A 27302-nucleotide genomic window follows, 5' to 3' on the forward strand; every position below is an offset into this window, starting at 1 on the left:
TACTTAAATATGTGTATGCATTATATATTTACATATTATTATACCTCCTTTTTGTCATTCCATATGCATAATTTTTTTTTTTTTTTTTGTTTCGTCTAAGCATAAAAGAAGGATGTGTGCAACTGTTATTTATGATTAATACAGTTCAGTAATAACTTTTTCGTTATTTATGTTATCACATTTACATATATTTTTTTGTTTATATAATATTTTTAAATAAACTACGACGTTTTAAAATTTTTCAAAATCATTCCTCTTCTATATTTACATTAGCTAGTAAGAAAGGGGGAAGAAGAAAAATTAAACGTATCATATAGTGCATTTTTTTTTCTCCCTCTTTTTCTTTACCATTTTTTGAGAAATATATAAACATATACCTGTATATATATATATATATATATATATATATATAAATACATACACGTATACAGTATAAAAAATTTTCACTTTGAAAACTAGTTGGACGTGGATGTTCTCTTGAACTGTAGAAGTTTTAATTGTGTATCCATTAAAAGGGTTAACAACTATGCAAGTAAATGCATAATATCATTTGTTATTTATTAAAAAGGAGAAAGGAAAAAAAAAAAAATATATATATATATATATATGTAAATACACGCACTATATGCCTGTGTCTGATGGGGAATAATATTTATTATTAAGATATATAATTTTTTGTTAGTTTCTTTTTTTCTTGTCCATTTTACGCTTATAAAATAACAATTCATCTCCTTCAATTATATATCCATCAGCTTTACCACACTGACCTGGTCTGCTACTAATACATGCTAAAACTCTTCCTTGCTTAAATTGTTCAAGTAATGCTGGATCTATTTGCTTTGATTTTCCTATTTTTTTAATTACTGAATATGATTTTGTTTTTTCGTCTTTTTTTTCGTTATTATTTTCTTCATTCTCTTCAGTATCAGCTTTATTCTCCTCTTTAATATCTTCGTCAGATCTTACCTTCTTCTTCTTTCCAAGTGTAACACCAAATGTATTTTCGTACCTACATCAAATATAAGTGTTCATAAATATAATGCATACATACGTACATACATACGTACATACATACGTACATACATACATACATACATATATATATATATAAATACGCTTCCATGCACAACAATATTTTACGTACACCTTTTTTCATTAACAGTTATCAAGTTAATATTTTAAATTATTTAATACAATCGTTCCCATTTTTTCAGATAAGTGAAATATATTGAAATCGCATGCTTTCACATTTCATTATTCTATTATTATTTATTGTGGAGGTAATAACAACCAAATAAACATTTTATTTGGTCAACATTTTTTTAAGATATTTCAACAGTGTATATTTTTATCATCATTTATGAAGAAAAAAAAAAATGAATATGCATAAGATTATAACGCAAATGTGCAGTTATTCTATTCCATATTTTAATTTCTTCTATATCTCTCTCTCTTTACATTTCTCCCTCTTTTCTTTTTTTTTCCTAAATTATGCAAATGTTTTCATTACCAAGTCGTAAAAGGATGAGAATCTATCAAAACAATACAATTTTTTACTAATGTTTTTGTTCTGACAAGTTCATTATTTGATGCATTATAAACAACATCAATAATTCTAGTTATTTTGGATATTCCGAAGCTAGACCAAGAAAAACTACCAGAATCCAACTTAATTGCACGAAATTTGTAATTCCTTCCTCTTCCTCTAACAACATGAACTTGTCTACTGCCTAACTTGGTATTTGATGGTGGTCTACCTAATTCATATTTTCTCTTTTTTTTGTGAATTTTTTTTTTCCCACCAGTTAAGCGAAGTTTATGTCGACCATCTCTGCTAATACCCATCTGAAGGGGGAAAAAAATACATATATGTATGCATGTGGGTGGATACGTGTACATATATATATATATATACATATATATATATATATATATATATATATGCATAATGCTAATATACTTTACATTAACATGTAATATATATATTTCATTTATTGCGAACAAGTCATATAAATTCATATGCACATAATTCTCTTAAAATGACAAGCGAACATGATTTTTCCGTTTTTCTGTTACACTTAAAAGTATATATATATATATATATATATTTATTTATTTACTATTTCTGTTCATATGTACGTACGTATGTATAAACATATATAAAATAACTAGGCACATTTTCGTTCATGTACAAATGCATATATGTTATGGTACATTTATATTCAAAGTATGTTTTTTACAAGTATATGCAAAAATTTACGCTTTATTTTTGAATTATAAGGGCGGTTAAAAAAAATAAGCATTAATTTTGCAATCATATATTGTATGTAAACAACAGATAAACGAACAGTCACAGAACTATTTGCAGATAAGTAGAAAAGAACAAAACATTATATAAGAAATAACTTGAATAAATGTTAAATAACACGTATAATGCTTCATACATATGTGCATACATACGTATGAATATATATACGAGAGTATGCATATATATATATATATATATATATATATATATATATGTGAATATACTATTCGAATATATACATATATACAACAATAAATAAATTTTACTGAAATTTAACTCTCTATTATATTATACTCTCATTTTATATATATAAATTTTACGTATATTTTATAATCATATATTTTTCTTATTACCTTATAAAAAGTTAAAAGGTGTAACTAAAATTTTTGTATTTTAAATTAATAATCTTTTTTAAAATTCGTTCAAAATGTGAAATAAAATAATTTCATAATTTTAAAAAAGAACTGAATTTTTTAAATATTTTAGAAAAAACAAATAAATTATACTTTTTTTTTTTTTTTCAAATGATGTAAAATCATATGTAATATAATTTATGTTTATACAATTATTGTATCCTACTTATGTATGTATATATATATATATATATACATATATGTGATAAAATTTATTTTTAAGTAAAAAAAAAAAAACAAAAAACAAAAAAGGTGTATAAAATATATAATTTTGTACACTCAAGAAATAATTACAAACGTAAATTATGTATATGTATACACATAATACGTATGTTTTAAATATAGAGCTATTATATAAAATTACAAGAGGGTAATGCACTTTTTTAATTTAAGTATTTTACTCACATTTATTATACTCTTTTGGCAAAGTTGTTCTTATTTCGTTTTGCTTATAATAATTGATATAATATATTATGACTACTATGCTTGCATTTTTGCAAGTTCTTCAAGCAGTGCGTTACTAAAAGTGATAATAAGAGCAGTAGTAACCTGAGGGGGTTAAAGACTGATGACAGCCTATAAGGAGCAATTACGAATATTATGTTCATACAAATATATATATTATGGGAATATATAATATACTTATATCATATATACCTACCAATTCATATTTTTTTTTAAAAATAATAAGTGTTATTGCAGAATACTTAAAATTTTTAACAGGCTCATTTAAAATGGGCTACAAAAAATAAAGTAGGAGTGAACTTGTTAAATTTTTTACGTAATAAGATCCACACAGAGATTTTTCCTTATTACATTTTTTACTAATTTTCATTGTACTTTGTTGTAAATCGTTCATTAGATATACAACAAAGTATATAATATATATATATATTATAGAAATAGCAGATTTGTGGGGTATAAAAAAACATTGGAAAAGTTAAAAGAAATTGTATTGCATATATATACATACATACATATATACATACATATATATATTCTGATGTCAAAAAGTAGCTGCAAAATGTAGCAATTTTGAATAATAATATTTTTTAACATGTTTATTTTGCATGTTTAAATTGAGAATAATATGCCTAAGTGCTGAGGGGTTTTTTTCTTTTAATTCAGCAGTTTCATCAACATGAGCATAAAAATGTAATAAGGAAATGGGTGTATCTAATGTTCCATTAAATATGCTTTTTATCGAATTTTTTGGCAATTCATTTTTTTTGATCATACATAATATATACTGATAATACTATATGTACGTATGTGGGTATGTATATATATATATGTATATATAACTGATGGTACGAATAAGGATATGTTTAATAACAAATTAAAGTATATTAAAAAAAAATATATAAAAATATGTTAAGGGTCTTATAAGTTTGTATAGGAAAAAAAAAACAAAGTGGACACTATCATTCTTTATATTGATAAAATATACAAATACATTGTGCATTTTGGAAATGGTGTAATGTATACATGTATTTACATAAATAGTGTACACATGGAGCACAATTTGCGTCTAAAGGGGAAAATATATAAATTAAAAAAAAAAAAAAATTCAGTTAAAAAATATTTTAATTCCTGAAAAATCTCTTATTTCCTTTTTAAAATTTTATGTATCACGTCAGATGACAATTTATAAATTTTATTTTTGGCTTTTTTATCCTTTTTTCGAATTTTTGTAATATCTTTAATGACAGTCATATTTCCCACTTTTAATTCTCCTTCTAGTTTTTTAGCCTTTTTCTGTTCTTTTTTTATTTTATTTTTTTTTCTTCTTTCACTAATTTCATCTAGCATTTTTTTTTCCAAGTCTTTTCCTGCTTGTGTTAATTGTTTTAATTCACTGTTTTTAAAATTTTTTTTACTCTTATTTTTATCTTTTTTTATTCGTTTTATTGTTTTATTGTTACTATTATTAGTATTATTTTTACGAACTTTTTCATCATGATTTTTTAAATTTAAATATACAACATTTCTTTCAATCATTTTATTTATTTCGAACTCCAATTCATCATCACAATGAAGAATAATATTGCTTAACCCACTAGTTATATTATCTGATTTTAAATCTATATTATGACAAATATTATCCTTTTCGTCATTATTAGCCCCTTTAATTGTTGTTCCTGCTTCATTTTCCTCATTACCATCCCTACTGTTGCCATTGTTACCACTGCTGCTATTGCTACCACTGTTAATATTTTTATTATTGTTGTCAATATTTTCACTACCGCCCATTTGTGTTATCCCTTTCGAGGTTATATTAAAATTCTGCCTGAACAAGCGCTTTTGAATTTGTGAAGTTATTTTGTACATATTCGATTTTCTTTTCTTTATTTTGTTAAATGTTTCAAGATCATATAAAATGACAAATAAAATTACAACTCAGGTGTAAAAAGATATAATAAATTAAAATAAAACAAAATAAATGAATGTAATATTTTCGAATAAACAGGTCAAAAATAAATTACGAAAAAAGAAGTGATATGACCTACGTAAATATGTTATATCTTAAAAAGTTGGAAGAACGTACTTAACAATCAAAAAATAAATTCATTATATATATATATATATATATATATGTACAAACACAATACATATATATATATTTGTATCTTTTACGTAATATCAAATGCTTTTAAATAAAGCTACCCCTCTCATTATTTTTTTTTTTATATTCAGCGCATACATGCTCAAGCCAACAATTTTTATTAGAAAAAAAAAAAAAAGGATTTTATTTGTTTTCCCATTTTTCGCATAATAATTTATGTACTAAATAATAAGCTGAATAATAAAGTAGCTACCGTTAATACAGTTTTGTTCGTTTTAATGAATCGTCCTTTATTTACGCTCTTATGATAATATGAATTTTTTTGAAGGACAGCTTTGTTTTACGCAAATTTGTTTTGTTTTGTTATGTTATTATATGATTTGCTATTATATGTAATGATATGCTATAATATGCTATTATATGTTACGACATTTTATGATATGCTATTATATGTTATGATATTTTATGATTTGTTTTTCCGAGTTCTATTTGAGCCAACGATATGACGGTGTGAGGACCTTCGTACGTGAATATTTAGTTAGCTGCGTATTAACCTGATAGATTGCTTTACATTTTAGCAACAACGTGAATTAATCATATTTATGATTGTATGTTTATATTCACAATGGGAGAATGGAAAATACTTCTGTTCATCTTATTGCTTATTATATAGAGTATTCCAATTTGATGAAAAAACAACCATGTTTTTGCTACAAATACAAAGAAGTATATTTGTTTATAAATTTTTTTTTATTTATTTTTTTATTCTTTTAAGGAAAGGGCAGCTATATAACAGAGGGAAGCTTGAATATTTTGAAAATTTTTGAAGGCCCGATTTTTTTTTTTTTTTTTTTTAATTCATAATTATCTATGAAATTCGTTTAAAATAATACCAAAATAATGCACTTATTTGTTTTAAAATATCACTCAAAACATGATTATATGTATAGTATTAAAAAATATTGCTATTTAACGTTTTCATCCTTTTATTTAATTTTAATATCCTTAAATTTTTTGAAGGAAATAAGTGAATGAAAATTTGTTATGCACGTTGTGCAGAAAAAAAAAAAAAAAAAAAAATATAAAATAAGCGAAAAGGGAAAAGAGGAAAGAGACATGCGAACAGAGAAAAAGACGTGCATAATTTTTTAAGCGCGAGACGCGGATTCAAGTCTTTCTTTCTTCATTTCGTATGAACTATGCGTCTTTCCATCCTTTTTTTTTTTTTTTTAAAAGACAATATGCAAATTTATCGACATTTTTATGGCTACATTTTAATTAATTTTTAATATATTATTAATCAGCTTTAAAATTATCTTAAATTAGTTTCCTCCCCTCTCTGACGCAGAGAGAATAATAATGTACATACTGCGTATTACATATATGCATACATATATGTATGTATGTATGTATGTATACGCCTGTAAGTGTTAACGTCAATGCGTGTACATGTCCAAGAGTTATAAAAGCCGCCTAAGTAAAAACTTCTAATTCCAGTCATACGTACCTAAATAGATATGTAAATAAGGACAAACACATAAATATATATATATATATATATATATATATATATATATATATATATTATATAGTATATGTATATGTATATGCATATGTGTGTGCACATCTCTCTTGACTTAACTCTACGGGGATATGCCTTCCAACTTTTGGACAGTAAGAAGAGATAATTTTACGCGTTATAGGTTGCTTCTACAGAATAAAGGATGACACTGGGAAAATATTTGTAAATGTATATCAGTGTGAGTAAATATGAATAAGGTAGAGCAAAAAATTCATAAGAGATACAAAATAGTAAAGAAGGAAGAAGTGAATAACCGATATACCATTAACGATATAGAAGTGTATTTTCCGTACGAATTGTATGATTGTCAATATAATTATATGCTAAGTGTATTAAATGCCTTAAAAAAAAAAGAAAATGCAATTTTAGAATCACCTACAGGGACAGGAAAGACGTTATGTTTGCTTTGTGCAAGTATAAGTTACTTAGTTGATGTTTTAGAAAAAAAAGGGTATTTTTCGGAAAATATAAATATCAGTGAAAATAATAAAAATGTATCATTTGAATTTAAGGAAAATAATAATAATGAAGAAAGTCCAAATAAAATAGTAAAGACTGATTTTCCAAAAATTATATATGCATCTAGAACCCATAGTCAGTTAAAGCAAGTAATAAAAGAATTAAAAAATGTGTATTTTATAAAAAATAATGAAAAGTATAAATTATTAACAACTATATTAGGTTCAAGAGATCAGTTATGTGTTCATAATATTAATTATACATATAAAGGAACATTGTTAAATAATATGTGTAAGAGAACAAGGAAAAGTGGGGAATGTACATATCACAATGGATTGAAGCATTTATATAAAATAAAACATTTATTTACTACTCCAATGGATGTAGAGGCCTTAAATGAAATAGGAAAAGGAAATTCTGTTGGACAGAATATTCATTTTTGTCCATTCTATGCAACTCGAGAAATTCAAAATGAATGTCATGTAATTTTATTACCTTATAATTATCTCTTTGAAGAAAGTACTAGGAAGATATTAAAATTGGACTTGGAGAATTGTATCATAATAATAGATGAAGGACACAACATTGAAAACGTTGCAGAAGATGCTGTGTCGTTTAAAATTAGAGATTCAGATTTGAACATATTTTTAGAAGCAATAAAAGCTACATTGACAATACTGGACAAGGTGAATGATGTCGATAAAGAAGCGAAAGAGAAAATAAATGTAGATGAATTGTTCATATTGAATAGAAGTATAATAGGTTTAATTACGTGGTTAAACAATGAAAAATTAGAAAAAAATGAAAGAAAAAAAATTAAAGAAAAACATAAAACATATGAAGGAAAACATATATTTGAAATATTTCAAAATAATAGTATAAATATAACCAAGGAAAATTTCGAAAATTTTAATACTTTATTAACTTCTATGGTTGAACTGTTAAATAAATATATGAACGATTTCAAATTATCCCAAATGGATATTAAAAATGTTAATAGATATATATCCTCAATAGATAGTATAAGAAAATCGTTGGGTATACTGTTTAGTGATATTGTAAGTAATTGTATAGAATATTTTCAACTATATATTAATGAGGAAAAAGTGCCTTACACCGAATGTAGTGATGTAAATAAAGTATTTGACAATATGAAGAAATTCTCTAAAAATAAAACAAAAATTATGTACGATCAACAGAATTTTACCATGTGTAAAAATATATCATTATTATGTTTTTCTGCTACAGCTAGTTTATGTGGAATAATTAAAGAAAAAGTTAATTCTATTATTGTAACCTCAGGTACTTTATCACCTATTGAACCATTTTCCAAACAGCTAAGTGGTAATTACTTTTCTTTTAAACATATTTTAGAAAATGATCATGTTATTAAATCACATCAGCTGTTTGTTGGATGTATGACTCATTATAACAATCAAATTTTACTGTCAACATATGAAAATAGGACTAATGAAAATTATATAAGAGCATTAGGTAATTGTATATTTGATATTATTATATGCATACCGTTTGGGGTGTTAATATTTTTTTCTTCCTACAGCTCAATGACTGAAACAGTGAATGTATGGAAGAGGATGAAAATTTTTGATAAAATAAATTCATACAAAAAGATATTTGTGGAACCAAATAAAGCAAACGATTTGAAAGATATTTTGACTGAGTATGAACATATCATAAAAAAAAAAAAAAGGGAGCTATTCTTATGGGTGTATGTAGAGGTAAAATATCAGAAGGCATTGATTTTAAAGATGACTGTTGTAGGGGGGTTATAATATGTGGCCTCCCATATGGCAATATATATGATAGTAAAATAATATTTAAAAAAGAATTTTTGGATAATTTTAATTACGATTCGACCACAAATAAAGATCTTACTACTCCTTCTACCACTGATTCGATTAGTTCATACAATACTGTGTCGTCTAAAGGAAATAAGTGGTATAATGAAGAAGCTATGAGATCTATTAACCAATCCATAGGCAGAGTTATAAGGCATAAAAATGATTATGGTTCAATATTTTTCTTGGATTCCAGATTTTCAAATAGTCAAAGAATTAAAGAAATTTCAAAATGGGTTAGGACTCATTTTCGTGTTTATAGAGATATTGAACAAATACAAAGTGATATTGATAAATTTTTTGAATTATTCAAAGGGATGAACAACCGAATGATGGAGAATAACGACAGCTCGACGGATAATAAGGACATGCATAGTAGTAACAATGGTAATAATAGTAACAACACGAACTGTGCCAATAATAATATTGGTAACAGTAATAGTAATAAGGAGAAGGGGGAAGAGTACGATAAAAATAGTGCTCTGGGAAAAATAGGAAAAAATTTTCAAGATTGTTATATTAAAAATGAAAAAACGAATAAAAATAAACATGACTTTTCTCAAAGTAAATTTGTTTTTAACCCTTCCAAAAAAATGAAAAATCAACCTAAAATTCTTAGCATGATACAAAATATAACGAAGGGGAAAAACCAGGAAAAAAGTATTTACATAGACAACGATAATAATAATCATGGTGCCAATCATAATGACAATCATAATGATAATCATATTGATAAGGAGCAAAATATTTTCAAAGCACATGAACAAGAAAACACCTCCAAGTTAGACAGCGCCAAGTCGCTCATTTCATCCTTTAGGGAAATTTTATCGAAAGAGATATACGACAAATTTTTCGAGCTTATCAAAGATACAAAGAAAAAAAGTAACGAAAATAAATATGAGATATTAATAAATAACATACTTGGGTTGGTCGTTCAGAATTTTGTTGAAGTAAAAAAAGGGGAAAAAGTAAAACAGCCAGGGGATGAAGATGTAGATGTACTTGTAGATGGGGCCGCATTCCAAGGGAAGGATGAAAAACAAAAGACACGCGTAGTTTTTAATGATATTATGAATGATCAACAGTTGAAAGATATATGGCAAATGCTAATTAGACTGATTAACAACTTTTTCCCAGCAAAAGAAAAAGAAAAATGCTTTTTTATTCTTCAAAAGATATTTAAGGAAAGGGCAAACAATTTTAATGAATTAGAGAACTATGTGTACAATTACAGGCTAGAAAAAATTGAGATTATCTAAAGAAGGGTTTTAAAAATAATTTCAATATAGCTGTGATATGTAGGTGCAATGTTCACGGTGCAAAACCCGCCCCTTGACAGGTGCAAAAATTGGAAAAAATATATGTCGTCCTTGTGTATGTGCATTCATATATGTACATGTATGAGTATATATGTATATGCATGCTGGAGGTCCTCTATATACCACGTAGATGGAGGATTTGCTTAAGAGAACTGTTGCTACTGTGGTAATTTTTATTGGCACCACTAACGTTCATTTTTGCTTTAAAAAAAAAAAATAAAAAAATTAAAGCTTTTTTTCTGAAACACCTTTCCTTTTTACGAATTATGGAAAAGTACGTAAGTGCATGTTACTGTATTAGCCCCATATGTACAAGCATATCTTTTAATTTACCAAATAAAATATAAAGCGTTTTAAGTGTAATTTTTTTTTTTTAACCGTTTTAGCTTCCAATTTACATTTTATTATCAATTTAGTAGCAATTTTTTTTATCATTTTATCGTATTATTAATTTTATTATTTTTTTTTTTTGTATGTGTCCAAAACAAATATATATATATTAATGTGGCATATCCTATAACACAATTTTCAGGAATTTTTTTTTTTTTTCATCTACCCAAGCGCAACATTTTAAATTGTAAGATTTTTCCCCTTTTTTTCTTTTACTATTTCCATATTACATAAGCATATATTAATGCAAAATAAAAAAGAAAAAAAAAATGTCAGCTAAAAATGTAACCAATATGTTGAGGCTAAAATTAAAATTAGCATTTAAACAGGTTATTAAAGGTACCCAAAGGTGAAAAATATCAACTGCTGTTATTGTGTTCAAAGACGTAAAATTAAAAATAAAAAAAAAATAATAATTTTCAACACTTTCGACTACTTTTAAATAACATATATATTTTTAAAAAAGTGTATATATGAAATTTATTAAAAAAATATACATAAAAAATTAATAAAATACTACAGCACTTTTGGAAAAGATAATTTAATAATATTATATAAACGTAACAGTGCATTGTTGTATAAATTATTTTTTTTCGAAAATGAAATATGTCTTGTACTATTTTCTAAAGGGGAGGTAACGCTTTCATGGTGAAGGTGAAAAATTACACTATCTCGTTTATGTTTGATACTTCGCTGTAACTCCGCAGCTGCATAGAGAAAGAACAAAACGAGCGGATGTACAAACGAGTGAGAAGACAAATGAGAAGATATATTATGAAGAGACAAGTGGGTAGACAAGTGAGTAGACATATGAGCAGACAAATGAGCAGACAAATGAGCAGACAAATGAGCAGACAAATGAGCAGACAAATGAGCAGACAAATGAGCAGACAAATGAGCAGACAAATGAGCAGACAAATGAGCAGACAAATGAGCAGACAAATGAGCAGACAAATGAGCAGACAAATGATCAATTTTTTATAAAAGTGCGCATTCGATAAAACCACAAATGAACTGTTTCTTCCTAGTCTTTTAAATGATTACCATCCGTCTTTTTCTCTTTCTTATATATTTTCTATACATAACTCTTATTAACAGTATGAAAAGACAAATCAGAAAGATGGTAATAAAGGATAAAAGGAATAAACTTAGAAGGCTAAAAAAAAAAGTGGAAAAAAAAATTAATTCTTAATATACTCATTTGAACTTATGGGGTATGGTCGACTTGTAGATAATAACACATAACTGGTCATATTTATTTGCGCATTTTACCTGTATGTTTCGAATAACGCATTAACTTGTTCATAAAATGAATTATCATTTGTATGCGCGGAAATGACTCCAGGTTTATCTTGCGCCAACACTTGATGAAGTTTATCTCTAGTTGGTATAATTGGTTCCTTTTCTCTTAAACTATTTTTTATTTTTCTCAGAATATCTAAAAAAAGAAAGAAAATGTGATGTATGAAGTAACAAAAAAAAAAAAAAAAAAAAAAAAAAAAATAGTCAATATCGTTTCTTCCCCTTCATTTATTATCATCTGCGTGTAGCGTGTGGGGGCATCTGCACAAGTATAGTGTTACATTTAAGTGCCCTTATATGCATGTGTATACTTACGCATGTGTACACAAAAACGACGCAAATAATAATATATGGATTATATATATATATATATATATATATATATATATATATATATATATATATTAAATAAAATGGCATACAAAAAAAAGTATGTTTTCCCCTTTCCATCATTACCTTCTCTGTTACTCTCGTACTTTTGTAGAAATTTTTTTTTTTGTCTTTCTCGTAAAGTATTTTCTGTAATATTTTCTAAACTTAAATTATTTTCTGATAATGAATGCAATGTTATTCCTTTTGCATAAGCCATTAATTTTTTTTTTTTTTTTTTTTTTGTTACAGAGAAAAAAAAAAATTAAAAATGGTGGAATTTAACATATTTTTTTTTTAATATTCTCAAAAAAGTTGTTCTGCAAGTGCGAACGCGTATATGCATATGTAGCCACATACACACATACACACATATATACGTACATACGTACATATGTACATACATATATACATTCATACATACGTACATACATACGTACATACATACATGCATACATACGTACATACATAAATTCATACATACGTACATACATAAATTCATACATACGTACATACATAAATTCATACATACGTACATACATACATATATATATACACCTGCACATACATATACATATAATAACCCGTTCACATCAGCAGACTCATAATTGAAAAGAATAAAAAATTAAAAGTATAAAAAAAATATATTTAAAGCTAAATTACATGATTTTTTACTTAAAAAATTTGTTTGTTTTTCTGTCTCTCCTTATATTTCTTCAATCGAAAAAAAAACTTTTACCAATTCAAGTAAGACAGAAAAAGTGAAGGAGACGAAGAAATTGAAATAGAAAAAAGCGAAAGAGCAAACTTTTTTAATTAAGTAGAAGGTCATTCTTCAATTCAAAAATAGGCAGAGATGATCAAACATTCTTATCCAAAAAAAAAAAAAAAAAAATACACATATATATTTATATACATATGAACAAACAGTCAAACAGACGAAAGGACCAAGTATAAAGGAGACGTCCGTCACTCCATAAATTAACTCAAAATAATAACGGCAAACTCTGCCCCTTTATTTTAACGCTTATATGTTATGTTTGCATGTATACACCCTACCACATATATATATATGTGCATAGTAGAACAGTATTAAACGCTTCGTTCATCTGGGTTATTTTCTGCTTGTCTTATGAGGGTAAAGCACATGTACAATATATATACCAAAGTTTTAAATAATATCATTACTTATATTAAAAAAGGAAAGAAGTGGAAAATATATAAAAAAAAATAAAAACAAAAATTATTTACCAGTAAACATTACATATGTGGTGACCAAATACTAGCATTTTTTATATGAACTTTTTGACGTACTAGTGATTCTTATTTTTAGCTTCCCTTTATTTTTTAAAATATGTTTTTTACTTTTTTTTTTTTTTTTTTTTTGCTTTATTTGGTTTGTCTTTTCCATCTGATTTGTCGGTTTTATTTTTTCTTTTCTTCCCTGCATGCATATCAAAAGAATTGAACGACTTTTCATGTAAATAAAATTAAAACGTTTCTGAGTTGTTAAAAAAAAAAAATCCCTAGAAAAAAAAAAAAAAAAAAAATATTAAATCATGTTAGGATAAAAAAATACGTACACACAACTTGTTATTTTTATACATACATTATTTTTTTTTAATTTGAAATATAGTTTTGAAATAGTGAGATGACAATCATATAGCTGATTTTTGAAAAATTTAAGAGGTTAATCATTTTTGCAATAAAAATATGATAAGCTGTAAAAGAAAAGAGAAATAAGGACCCTTTTTGTTCAGATTTATAATTTATTTGCCTATTTTTAAGTCTGTATGTGTATGCGTATGTATCTTTATATCTGCAAATATATTTATGAGTAAATTATTACGATCTTTTTATGCTTTTTCGAAATGGCTTACAATTTCGTTTAACTATTTATTATAGCATATTTTAAGAGAACTACATACAGTTAACATTCCTGTGAAATCAGTTTATGAGAGGAAAAAATGTTGCCATGTTTGTTTGGTTTAAAATATTAATACCTTAATAATGAGGAGTAATTTTTTGGGAAAAAAAAAAAAAAAAATGATAAACAAAATACTTACAATCAAAATGATGCTTTGTCATGTATTCTAGTAGTTTTTATTTTATTTTATTTTTCTAGACCTTCCATTTTGCATGTATTTATACGCACATCATTTAAATTGCTGTATTATGTCTGAAGTCAACGAGCATAAAATGACCATAATGATTTGTGCAAATTTTACATAACTTATTTAATAAGAAAGAATTATATATAATAATTAGAGATCCTTTCTTACCTTTCTTTATTAAAATTTCGAAATTTTTATCACGTCAAAAAAACGCAAGTCTTCCTTTATTCTGACTTAACTTCACATAGCATTATTGTAACGACATAATGGACATCTTTCTTCGAAAATCTATTTTGCATATACATAATGAGAAAATGTGATTTATCTCAAAAAAAAAAAAAAAAAAAAAAAAAACCAGCACATAAACAAGCATTTAAGCAAACGAACATATGAAAATATAAATAAATAAGCAAATAAACGAATAACGAAAAAACGCAAGAGTGAAGCGAATAAATTGTGTGAAAACGAAATGTTAAACGTGATAATCTTTTATAAGTCGGGAAAAAAAAAAAGAAACCTTTCCTAATGCAATGAGAAGAGCTTTTTCTCTTGTAGTAATAAAAAAGCAAATAGTAAAAGTGCTATGTACTTTATTTTTGAAAACACTTCCTTTTTTAATGAATGTTCATGTATAATTGCAATTAATAAAAGGCAAAAGATCCATATTTATATTAAATGCTTAATGTATAAATACCCTCTCTGTAATTTTAGAATTTAAAAGACGTAAATTATATCTACTAAGACAACTGAACGTATTTCAAAGAAAAAAAGAAAAAGAAAAAGAAAAAAAAAGCTATTTTTAGTACATGCACCTTGCCATTAATGGATAGAAACTTATATATATGTACGCGCATGTGCATAAACATATATACGCATATACGTATACACACATATATATATATATTTACATCTGTGCAAGAATGCGCTCTATATTTTTTGTAAAACGCGAAGGGTGAAATGATTAACTTCCTATTGTCTATATGAGTTACGTATACATACATATGTACATATGCATATATACGTGAAAAAAGAGAATTTTTTTTTTTTTTTTATATATATATATATATATAAATATATATATATACATATTTATATATATATGTATGCATGTACACGTACACATACAAACAGTCACCATTTAAGCTGATGATCTATCATTTATAAGAATAAAAGAATTGCAAAATTATTAGCGACCCTCAAGTATTTTATATACTTTTAAGTTTTAAACAGTTTATTGTTTGTTACGAAAACAATCAACTTGGATCGGTTTACTTTTTTAAAAAGTTGGGAACACCCAGAACGACATAAAAGTAAATGCGCATAATAAAAATATATATATATATATATGTTCATATTTATATGTACACCTATTCAAGTATATATTTATGTACATACTTACATATTTATGTTTCCCCCGTTTCATGGTCGTCCACAAGAGACGTCACTTGCTTTGAATAGACGTTTAATTTTCAGAATATAAATGAACATTAACATCTTCACATTAAAACATTAAATAGTAGTATGTTTCTAGCTGTCATATATAATAATACTTTTTTTTTTTTTTTTTTTTTTTTTTGAATTAATAAAAAAAACAAAACAAAACAAATTTTAAATAATAATAAATATTAAATAAAAAATACTATTAATGTGTACTAATATTATAAATGATTTTTCCTTTTATTTTTTAAAATATAGCGTTGTGCCAATTTTTTGTTAAATTTTCTCTCTTTCATCATCTTTGAGAAAGTGCATATAAAATTAATGAGTACTTAACGAAACATGTAAATGTAAAAGTTTATGTAAATCTGAGTTTACACATAAATGTAAATATATATGTTATACACGCAAAGAGCGAACGTGCCAAGGGGCAAGCATATGTGCGTTAGTGAGACTTCGCTTGCATTTGATTGTTTTTATTAAAAAATCGCGCTGTCTGAATTACGTTCATAATAATTCTGTGGAAAAGGAAAACTATAAAACTTCAATATTATGAGTGTATAATTTTTTCCTTATGTAGAGTGAATTCGAGTATACCCAGTAAAACGAGTACCCCTTTTTCGGTCCGTATATACAAATATTTATGTGCACATATTCGTAGTAATACATAACATACACTAATATATGTGCTTAGAAATGCATGCACACATAACCAGCCTTTATGAGAATTTTAAGAATACACTGCTCTCATGTATGGAAATACTTTTTTAACATCAATATTTTTGCCCTCTTTTTTTTTATAACATTTTGCTTTTATATAGTATTTTTTTTTTTTTTTTTTAGCTTTTTTTCACAAATTTTTTTTTTTTTTTTAATTTAATTCGATCGAGAGGGTAATGAAAATATGTATATATATATATATATATATATTTATTTATTTATTTATTTATTTATTTATTTATTTATTTACATTCATATATATATGCATATACTCATGCTAAAACAAAAGTTAGCACATCAATTTTGCCCCTCTTGTGCCATATAAAAAATAACATACGAATAACCATAAGCATGTTTTCATGAGTTGTAAATTTATTTGATGTCCTACATCGATGAAAATAATAATAAATAAACGTCAAGAGGAAATAATTTTTTTTTTCATGATGCTATTTTATAATTTATAAAAATGAATACTACACATCACATAGGTATCAATAAAAGGATCTTCATATGTATAGCTGTGTACCCTCATAATTTCAATTTTATGTTTTATTTTTTATTAAAAGCTTGACACATACATAAATAAGTACATTTATACATAAATAAATACATAATATACATAAATAAATACATATATATAAACATATATATATATGTTTTGCGCTTTTTTTCATTTGTATGTTGCTTAATGCTACATATTCTTTATCCTTTTCTCGTTCATGTTTGCATTTATGTAAGTACGCATGCTTACGAATAACACATAAGTGAGCATATTACAATTCCGCTAGTATCGTTGATTGTTACTTGTGCATACAGTTAATAAAGGAATTTTTGCCAAGTTCATGATTTAACATATAGAATGTATTATTCCATTGTACACATTATTGTTTTAACCACCTATGTTTAACCGATTCAAAGAGGTCTTTTTCATACTTTTTCATATATACACATATATATACATACATACTTACATACATGCAAAAATACACGCATACATATTTACGTACATACTTACATAGTCCGACTTTTATTGTAATATTTTTTTAACTCATATTCGAAAGAGTACTTTTAATTATCTAAGCTATCGATATTGAAGGAAAATAAAAAGAAAAAATAATATTCCACATATTACAATTTAATTCTTTATAAATGTTTATTAGCTTAGTGTGGGAAGTAGCTTACATAGTTTACATATCTAATGTTCTATCAAGACATTGAAAATTAAAAGTATCATGTACGTATACATACATTTAAATATACGTACATATATATACGAACAAAAATATATACATGTTTATATCATATATATGCATATAAATATATGCAAACTCATTGCGCTATATGTGCTGCGTATGTGTATGTATACGTTCTATTTTATTTAAAAGAATTAATTTGAACGTATATATATATATATATATATATCATTATAACAGAAATTAAAAATACGAATGTAATTGAATTTACTCTAGGTTTATTTATAACCTGTGCTAAGTACTTGTATACATGTTTATATGCATTTTTATATATACCATCTTATAACACTCCTTAATATTTCGTCTTGTTCACTTGTTAATGTCAGTTCAGCAGGTTTTTAATTTATATATCCACCTTGTATTATATATATATATATATATATATATATATATATATACATATGTACAAATTCATATATATGCTTGTATATATATACATACTTATATGTCCTCATACATTTTATGAGTGCATGCCATGTTGCAATTTTTATGTTTTCGTTTCTCCGTTATGCATTACACATGAACCCTTTTAGAAATTTTTTTTTTTTTTTTAAAAGGATGTAAATTTTTTTCTATTTTTTTACATTAAACTAGAGAAAAATTATTTGTTGTACCGTGTACAACATGTATATAATATACGTACATGCATATATACATACGGTTTAAATACAATACGCATATTATTCATATATAAACAAACACTGAAAATTGGTGGGTGTTATGTCCACATGCATAGTATGTTGAAGCATTAGCTGGTAGTTTTGCTATATTTAATATACTATCACGTCCACATTTTTACTTTATTTTTTATTTTATTTATTTATTTTTTTTTCTTTATATAATACAATTTTAAAAAATTCAAAGTAATCTTTTATAATACAATTTTGTTTTATGTTATTATATACTAACTGGTATATGTGCTTTTTCGTACTGTTGAAAATAGCTTTAAATTAGTAAGTACTTTTTTAATATTTCCTTTTTATATTTATTATGTCCTTTTTTATAATATCCTATTTTTTATATCCTTATTTTTATAAGCCTATTTTTTCTATAACCTTTCTTTTATATGCTTTTTTTTTTTTAATTAAAATGGTAATTACTCGTTTAAAGACTTGCAACCACATTTAATGGACTGCAAATATATTATATATATATATATATATGTATATAAATTAAAAAAGTAAATAATATATGAAATAAAAAATAATATAATAAATTTATACAATTTAAGTACATATTTTATTTTTACAGAGATATATTCTTTTTTATCTATATTTTATAAGAGAAAAAAAAACGACATTTATTTTATTATATATATATAATATATATATACTTACTACATATGTACCGATTTTCGCTCTGTACGTGTTTTAAAAAATAAAAATGTAGTGATTCAAAATGCATATATTTTTTTTAAATTACAATTTTTTTATAACTATATACAATTTTATTGTGGTTATAGCTTTAAAAACACCTTTTTGAGGTTTATTTGTAAAATACGTTTTGTTATTTAGTATATATGTATGTATATATATATATATATATATATTCATATACATATGTAAACATATATTCATATAGTTATATATTTTATCACCTTTTAACTACATCTTTTTTTTATTTTAGCATTTCATCTTTATCTGATCCTCGTACCCCCTCACTGATACAACTTTATATGAGCATTTCATTCTACGTATTTTTTGCCACTGCAATATATATTATATATGGTATATGTATAAACAAGTATACATAAATATTCATATATATTATATATATGTATACATAAACGTGCGGTTTCACGTAGTATAACCTAGGTTTTATTTTTTTTATTTATACAGTTAATATAATTAAGTTGTTTTATTATATAGATACAGCAATTAATATCTGTAAATTTAAAGCGAAAAAAGGGAGTAATTAAATAACTAGAAAAATGAAAAAACAAAAAAAAAAAAAAACAGTGAACAAGTAGCATTATATATATATATATATATATATATATATATATATATACATATATATACATTCATATTTACATTTATTTATATATATATATAATTATACTCACATGTACATACATATATATGTATATGAATTATGTACTATACGATACGCTTAACATCTATAGTATACATATATATATTATATAATTAAGATTTAATCGAGGGATCATCGGGTATATATATATATGTATATAATATAGCAAACTAGATGTAGTTAAAGAAGAAAAAATTGTATATATGTATTACCCCCTCCACCCTCCAAAATAGTTAAAAATTGTATGTAGCGATAAAAACAAAAGAAGAAAAAAAAAAAAAAATTAATAATAACGGTTATAAATATTATTACATTTAAAAAATATTATTTAGTAGCATAGTTCTGATGCTGCTTAAACCGAAAGATTTAAGAGAGGAATTATTTAAGTAGAAACAAGCAGAATAATTTTTTTTTTTTATATTCACATTTCAAATAAAAAAAATAAGGTAGCATAACAAATTGGAGAAACAACTTATTGTGGTTTCATTTAAAATTTTTTTTTTTTTTTTTTTCCTGTGAAGTTTATTTATTTGTATATTTATTTTATATAAATAATACATATAATGAATTATGCATTGATGGGTATGCTACATATCTATAAGAACGTATGAGTATATATATATATATATATATATATATGTATAATGCGGAAGTATAACCAAATACATACATTTATATATATATGTAAGGAAGCATGTATGCGTAAATATAATCGAATATTTATATATACATAAATATAACCATATATATATGTATGCATAAATGTAACCGTATATGTAATATATATATGTATATGTATGTACATCCGTGGGCATTTGTATCTGTAGTTATATTTGTATTTGTATTTATATATATATATATATATATATATATATAAAGAAGATAAGTTTGGAGCTCATCTGCCCAACCACGCCAATGTATTTAATTAGTTGCTTCTTCATTCAATCTGATAAGGAAGCAAATTAAAAAAAAAAAATGCAAAGCGTGTAGAACAATGATAAATGGATCAGGTAATTTAAGAAATTTATGTTTAAACGTTTTTAAGAGTGTTAAAGGGAAATATTTAGAAGAAAATAATACTGGTGAAGATGGTACTATTAGCAGTAGTTGTAGTAGTAGTAATGTGAATACAATGGTAAAAGAGAACAATGTTGGGGGTATTATGAATGATAAAAATTCGACAAATGAAAAAATCAGTAGAGCTGACAGTAAAAAAGGGGTTGACCCGGTTGTTAGAAACGAGAAAAACGAAGAAGTAGAAGGAGAGGGTGAAGAAGTGGGGGAAGAAGAAAGAGGAAGAGTAGAAGAAACACTGAGTTTAAATATAAACTGTAGCAGTAGTAGCAGTAGTAGCAGCAGTAGTAGCAGCAGTAGCAGCAGCAGTAGCAGCAGTAGCAGTAGTAGTTGTATGTCTAGCGATAAATCCATAAGGGATAACAAAAAAGAGAACAACAATATTGATTGTGGCATAATGAATACAAGCAATTTGAATGTAACAGATTATGAAGAAGTTTGTAACGAAGTAAATGAAGCACATAAAGAAGACACAACAAAAGAAATTAGTAGTGAATCTATAAATATAGATACAAATGTGGCTTGTACTTACAATGATTACAATGAAACCAGTTACTACTATGGTAGAGAAGTTAACATAGATAACAACAGGTGCAAGGAGGATGTGAATAGTGAAGCGAGGGGTAAGGGTATTCAGTCATGTGAAAAATGGTATAATCATAATTATATTAAAGATAATGACGATAATAAAGATTATAAAGATAATAATAGTAATAATAGTGATAATAATAATAAAGATAATAATAGTAGTAATAATAATAAAGATAATAATAGTAGTAATAATGATAATACTACTGCTACTAGAACTGTTAATAACAACAATAGTAATAATAGTAGTAATAGTAATAGTAATAGTAATAGTAATAGTAGTAGTAGTAGTAGTAGTAATAATAATAATAATAATAATAATAATAATAATAATAATAATAATAATAATAATAATAATAATAATAATAATAATAATAATAATAATAATTATTATAATTATAATAATAATAATAGTAATAGTAACAGTAACAATAGTAATAGTAATGGTAATGGAAATAATTCTATTTATGAAATTAGGAAAGAAAGGGAAAGGGAAAAAAAAAGAACGAAATGTAGTGATGCCTTATTTATAAACACAAGTAGTGAAATGAGAGAAGAAAGTATATATGATGATTATGAAGAGAAGTTAAGTAATTCATGTAGGTTTTTTATTTATACATCCAACCCCTTTGACTCAGATATTAGGATGATAAAAGAAAACTGTCTGACTATATATCAATTATTATATACAGAAAAAAAGAAGTGGTGTTCCATATATATATGTACAAACAATGGACCTATGTCAAATTTTAATTATCATTTATATAAAATATTATGTAGTAAAGATCATATATATATGTACTTTTTTCTGTTAAAGAAATTTATTTTTTCTTGTTACATATATTTCAACTTGGTCAGTATAAAAATATTTTCGTCCTTCACAAACAGAGGAGAAAATATTATTTTGTATGACTTTACAAAAATAATTAATCGAAATAATGTATCGAATGAGGATGGATTTAAGGAAGATGGATTAAACAAAGATGGGTTTAAAAAAGACGAGAATTCTTACTGTGTATCCTCGGGCGAAAGGGGGGTTAATGGTAGAGAGGATGGACAAAAACGTAACCAAGGGAAGCAGCCGTTGAAGGAGCAGTTAACTGAGCATTTAACAGAGAAACATATAATGAATCACTTAACAAACCACATAACTGACCACATAACTGACCACATAACGAAGCATCATCAATCAGTGATACAGAGCGGAGACTCTGAAACAAATAGAAGGAAGAGGAAACCGATTGAAGAGATAAAAAGCAGTTGTAGTAGTGTCCTTTCCCAAGATAATAATTTAAACTGTAAGTATGAAAAGGAGCGGGCGAATAATTTACTACATCCCAATAGTGGTAGTAGTAGTAGCAGTAGTAGTAGTAGTAGTAGTAGTAGTAGTAGTAGTAGTAGTAGTGGAAGTAGTAGTAGTAGTGGCAGTAATAGTAATAGTGATAGCAGGATATATGAATTGAATAAAGAGAATGACAAAAACGAAGAAGCTCAAATACTAAACTTTATATATGACCCATGCAAACATTTACATGAAAATAAAATTAGCATTTGTCAGAGTTATTTTAATTTCTTTGATAAAGATCAGGCAGATATAAAAAAAAAATTGCAGTTATTTATTAATACTCATTCACCTACTATGATAAATATTACAAAGAGATGGAATTCATTTTATTTAAATAAAAATAAAATTTCTTCATTTGTCGAAAAGTTCAAAAACATGAATTTCTCATCCTTTGATAATTTTAAAAAAGATAGTACTGAAAAGTTTATACACACGTTTGTTGAAACGTTTTGTGAACTTAGCAGTGCAAAGGGGGGGGAAATGCAGCAGAAAAGGGAGGAAAGTCAAAAGAAAGAGCGGATGAATGAGGGGCATATAAAGGAAAAGGAGGTAAAGAATGATAGAGTGAGAGATGGCGAAGTGAAAGATGACAACGATAGAGGCAATAACGTTCCAATATTAGACGGTGCACAAAGTAATTACGACTCTCCAAGTGATAATAAAGAAAAAATTATGAATAGTTTATTTTCATTAAATGAAAATGAAAGGAAAGAAATTATATCCATGAGTAATATGACTGATGATAATAATATATATAATGTAGTAGAAATGACTAGGGAGGAAGAGAGCGTCAGTATGAGTGTTGAAAAAAATAGCTGTGTTAATTATAATACTAATGTAGTGTTAAATAATGTAAATATATATTTAGGTAATGATAATAAAATGAATGAAGGTGATATGTTGGAGAAGGAGGAGGATAATAGGAATCTATATAAAAAGGACAATATAAAATTAAGAGAAGATTTGGAAGAATATGCATTTAGTAAGAACAGTGTTGTAAGGATGATAGAGGAGGAGTCTATTGAAAAAAGCACTATTCATGAAAATGCAAGTGGTGAAGATACAGTAATAACAAATGATAATCTTAATGACAATGTTAATTATGATATGGTTGCACTTAGTGAAGTTCAGATGGTCAAAGGAAGTAGCAATAATAATCTAGATAGCAATGCCGCGTTAAGTACAAATTATTTAGGAAGTAGCAATGATTTAGGGAGTAGTGACAATTATATGAAAACAAACTATAGCGATTGCAATCGCGTTGATAGTGATGATACAAATGAAGCAGTTAAGGAGAGGAAGAATAGTCATAACGAAAATGCTTCTTATTTTATGGGGGAAAGTAACATGCATTCATCTGAAGCGGAAAACAACAATGATGTTGATAGCATTAATGATGATAATAATAATGATGATAATAATAATGATGATAATAATAACAATGACGATAACAATGATGATAATAATAATGATGATAATAATAATGATGATAATAATAATGATGATAATAATAATGATGATAATAATAATGATGATAATAATAACAATGACGATAACAATGATGATAACAATAATAATGATAATAGTAATAATGATAAAGTATACAACACAAGTTATAAACGACTGAACACGTTAAATAAAAACTATCTTCCAAACAACATAATTTTGAACAGCCTAAATATACTGATAACGGACTTAAATGAGTTATACGATTATTTGGAAAATAGTAGAGACAGCAAACATTTGGTAGTACCTTGTGCTGCAAGCAGGAATAGTAATATCGCGTGCAGCAGTATTTGTAATAGTGTGTGTAACAGTGTGTATAACAGTGTGTGTAGTAGCATGTGTAATAGCATGTGTAATAGCATGTGTAACAGCATGTGTAATATCGTGTGTAATAGCGTGTGTAACAACGTGTGTAATAGCGTGTGTAACAACGTGTGTAATAGCGTGTGTAATAGCGTGTGTAACAACGTGTGTAATAGCGTGTGTAACAACGTATATAATAGCGTGTGTAACAACGTATATAACAACGTATGTAACAGCTATTGCGGCGTTAAGAACTATGGATATATACACTACTGTGACAGCAACATGATACTGAAAGAAGAGGGTCAAAGGAAGGACTTACTATTTAATCTAAAGGAGGATGAGAAAGAAAGGGAGAAGGAGGAAACTGCAGGTAACATATATAAAAACTTAAAAAGGGAAAGAGGAGAGGAAGACGAAGAATCAGCATATTATAGGAGCATTAATAGAGACGAATACCACAATAATAACAGCAATATTAAGAATAGTATGCAGGAGTATTACAATAATTATAGCAGATTGAATAACAATAATAATAATAGTAACAGTAGTAATAGTAACGGTAACTGTAATGGAAATAGTAAGGACGAGTACTACAACATCGAAATATCGTCCGTCGATTTCAGGAGCTTTTGTTCAGTATGTTCAGGTATTCAGTATGATAATTTTGAAAATAACCTGAACAGTTCAGAAGAAAATAATTATAAAAAGATAGAAGTGTTCATGAAAGAAAGCGATTTTTTTTGTAATTGTAATAATATAAACAGTTTTCAAAATGAAAATATAAATGATAATTGTAATTATAAAATTTGTTTTAATGGTGATATGACCAATGAAGAATATTATATGTTAAAAAAGAAAGATATAGAAAAGATGAACAGAGCAATAGATGAAATAATTTATATGAATCATGGAGATGGCATGTTTGAGGGCGAAGAAGGAGGAACAGCAGGAACACATGCAGCAGCAGGGGAAGGAGGAGGACGAGGTAGAAGAACTAGTAAATTTGATTTGAAAAACAAATATATAGGGAAAAATAAAAATAAAATATTAACAGAAGGTAGTAATAGTAAAGATTATGCAGGAAAAACATTAACAAGTAGAGAGTTAAGAAATATAAGGAGAAATAAATTAACAAAAAGTCAACAAATAGATCATCAAAAGGGTAATAGTACAAGTAGTAGGGTAGTACCAAAAGTTTCTTCTCAAGGTTATGATATGAAATCACCAAGGGTTAAGAAGTTAGAGAAATTTACAAGTGTTGATCAAGAAGAGTTAAGAGAAGTTTTTGGACCTACAGGAGTATCAGGTGTTTATTTTGAAAAAAGTAGAAGCAGTTGGACAGCACAATATAAAGTTAGTGGAGGAAAAAGAAGAGCAAAAAGGTTTCTAGTTACTAAAAACATGACTTATGAAGAAATTGAAAATGTTAAACAACAATGTATTGCATATAGAAAACAAATGGAAAAGGAGTATATAAAGGAATTTTTAAATGAAGAAAAAAAGAGAGTAACTAATAGTACTCATGGTTCATCCAAAAAGTCTAAAAGGAAAAGAAAGATGAAAAGTTTTTATGACTGTTAGGTGGAAAAGTGGTGGTGGAGGGGAAGTGAGAAAAGTTCGTGCGTTTATGTATGTGAATCTTTTTTGTTTTCCTTTTATCCGTTTTGGAGTTACTATAATTAGATAGTGAAAATATAGTGGATGGTATATAGTAGTAATGTGTATTATACATATATATTATATTTGCACGTATTGTACACATATATACGAGTAGGTATTATATAAATACGAACGCGTAATTAGTATGTATGTGTGCATATATTAATATATATATATATACTCCTGCGCATGCCGCTTCACCCCCCTACTCGACCGCTGAGCGAAGGCTCTTTGAAATTACCTAGTGCAGAAGTAAGTAATGCCCGTTTTTATACATTTTATTTTATTTTTTTTTTTATGTAATGATGTTAACGTCTTTCCTTTTTTATACCTTTAAAAAATTTCTTTTTTTATGATAATTTTTGTTTATAAATTTCTACAAAAAAGTCAATGGCAGTTTTTCATGTTACACGCTTCCTTGATTTTTTATACGTAACGAAGTACACTTATAATTATTTTGTTACACCTGTATATATTGTATATATATATATATATATATATATATATATATATATATATATATATATATATACATACATACACTATATACATACATATATAATCAACATTATGCCCATGACATCCGCATTTTTTATGCGTAATAATATATATATATATATATATATATATATATATATATAAAACTATAAAAAAATATTAATAATAGAAAATAATAAAATATGCAACGTTGTTAAACAA

General features: G+C 25.7%; 6 protein-coding genes across 6 annotated transcripts; 3 read left to right on the plus strand and 3 right to left on the minus strand.

The window, feature by feature from the left end:
• Positions 1 to 678: 678 nt before the first annotated feature.
• On the minus strand, positions 679 to 1845 carry MKS88_005133 (40S ribosomal protein S8e; the record flags this gene model as incomplete). The annotated part of the gene is made up of 2 exons (XM_067218368.1): positions 679 to 1009; positions 1511 to 1845. 2 exons carry the CDS (start codon positions 1843 to 1845, stop codon positions 679 to 681), a joined length of 666 nt encoding a protein of 221 aa, XP_067071508.1.
• Positions 1846 to 4326: 2481 nt separating this feature from the next.
• MKS88_005134 (uncharacterized protein) lies at positions 4327 to 5052 on the minus strand (the record flags this gene model as incomplete). The annotated part of the gene is made up of 1 exon (XM_067218369.1): positions 4327 to 5052. The coding sequence occupies one exon, from the start codon at positions 5050 to 5052 to the stop codon at positions 4327 to 4329; it is 726 nt and encodes a 241-aa protein (XP_067071509.1).
• A 2005-nt stretch (positions 5053 to 7057) lies between these two features.
• Positions 7058 to 10446, plus strand: MKS88_005135 (FANCJ-like helicase; the record flags this gene model as incomplete). The annotated part of the gene is made up of 2 exons (XM_067218370.1): positions 7058 to 9009; positions 9066 to 10446. The coding sequence occupies 2 exons, from the start codon at positions 7058 to 7060 to the stop codon at positions 10444 to 10446; spliced, it is 3333 nt and encodes a 1110-aa protein (XP_067071510.1).
• Positions 10447 to 11165: 719 nt separating this feature from the next.
• MKS88_005136 (uncharacterized protein) lies at positions 11166 to 12033 on the plus strand (the record flags this gene model as incomplete). The annotated part of the gene is made up of 4 exons (XM_067218371.1): positions 11166 to 11245; positions 11604 to 11694; positions 11739 to 11882; positions 11995 to 12033. 4 exons carry the CDS (start codon positions 11166 to 11168, stop codon positions 12031 to 12033), a joined length of 354 nt encoding a protein of 117 aa, XP_067071511.1.
• Positions 12034 to 12164: 131 nt separating this feature from the next.
• MKS88_005137 (uncharacterized protein) lies at positions 12165 to 12787 on the minus strand (the record flags this gene model as incomplete). The annotated part of the gene is made up of 2 exons (XM_067218373.1): positions 12165 to 12334; positions 12655 to 12787. The coding sequence occupies 2 exons, from the start codon at positions 12785 to 12787 to the stop codon at positions 12165 to 12167; spliced, it is 303 nt and encodes a 100-aa protein (XP_067071512.1).
• An 8332-nt stretch (positions 12788 to 21119) lies between these two features.
• On the plus strand, positions 21120 to 26525 carry MKS88_005138 (AP2 domain transcription factor AP2-G2; the record flags this gene model as incomplete). Its single annotated transcript, XM_067218374.1, has 1 exon — positions 21120 to 26525. One exon carries the CDS (start codon positions 21120 to 21122, stop codon positions 26523 to 26525), a length of 5406 nt encoding a protein of 1801 aa, XP_067071513.1.
• Positions 26526 to 27302: the final 777 nt, after the last annotated feature.

Source organism: Plasmodium brasilianum, chromosome 13 (genome assembly GCF_023973825.1).
Source record: "Plasmodium brasilianum strain Bolivian I chromosome 13, whole genome shotgun sequence".
In the NCBI taxonomy this organism is placed as follows: Eukaryota; Apicomplexa; class Aconoidasida; order Haemosporida; family Plasmodiidae; genus Plasmodium; species Plasmodium brasilianum.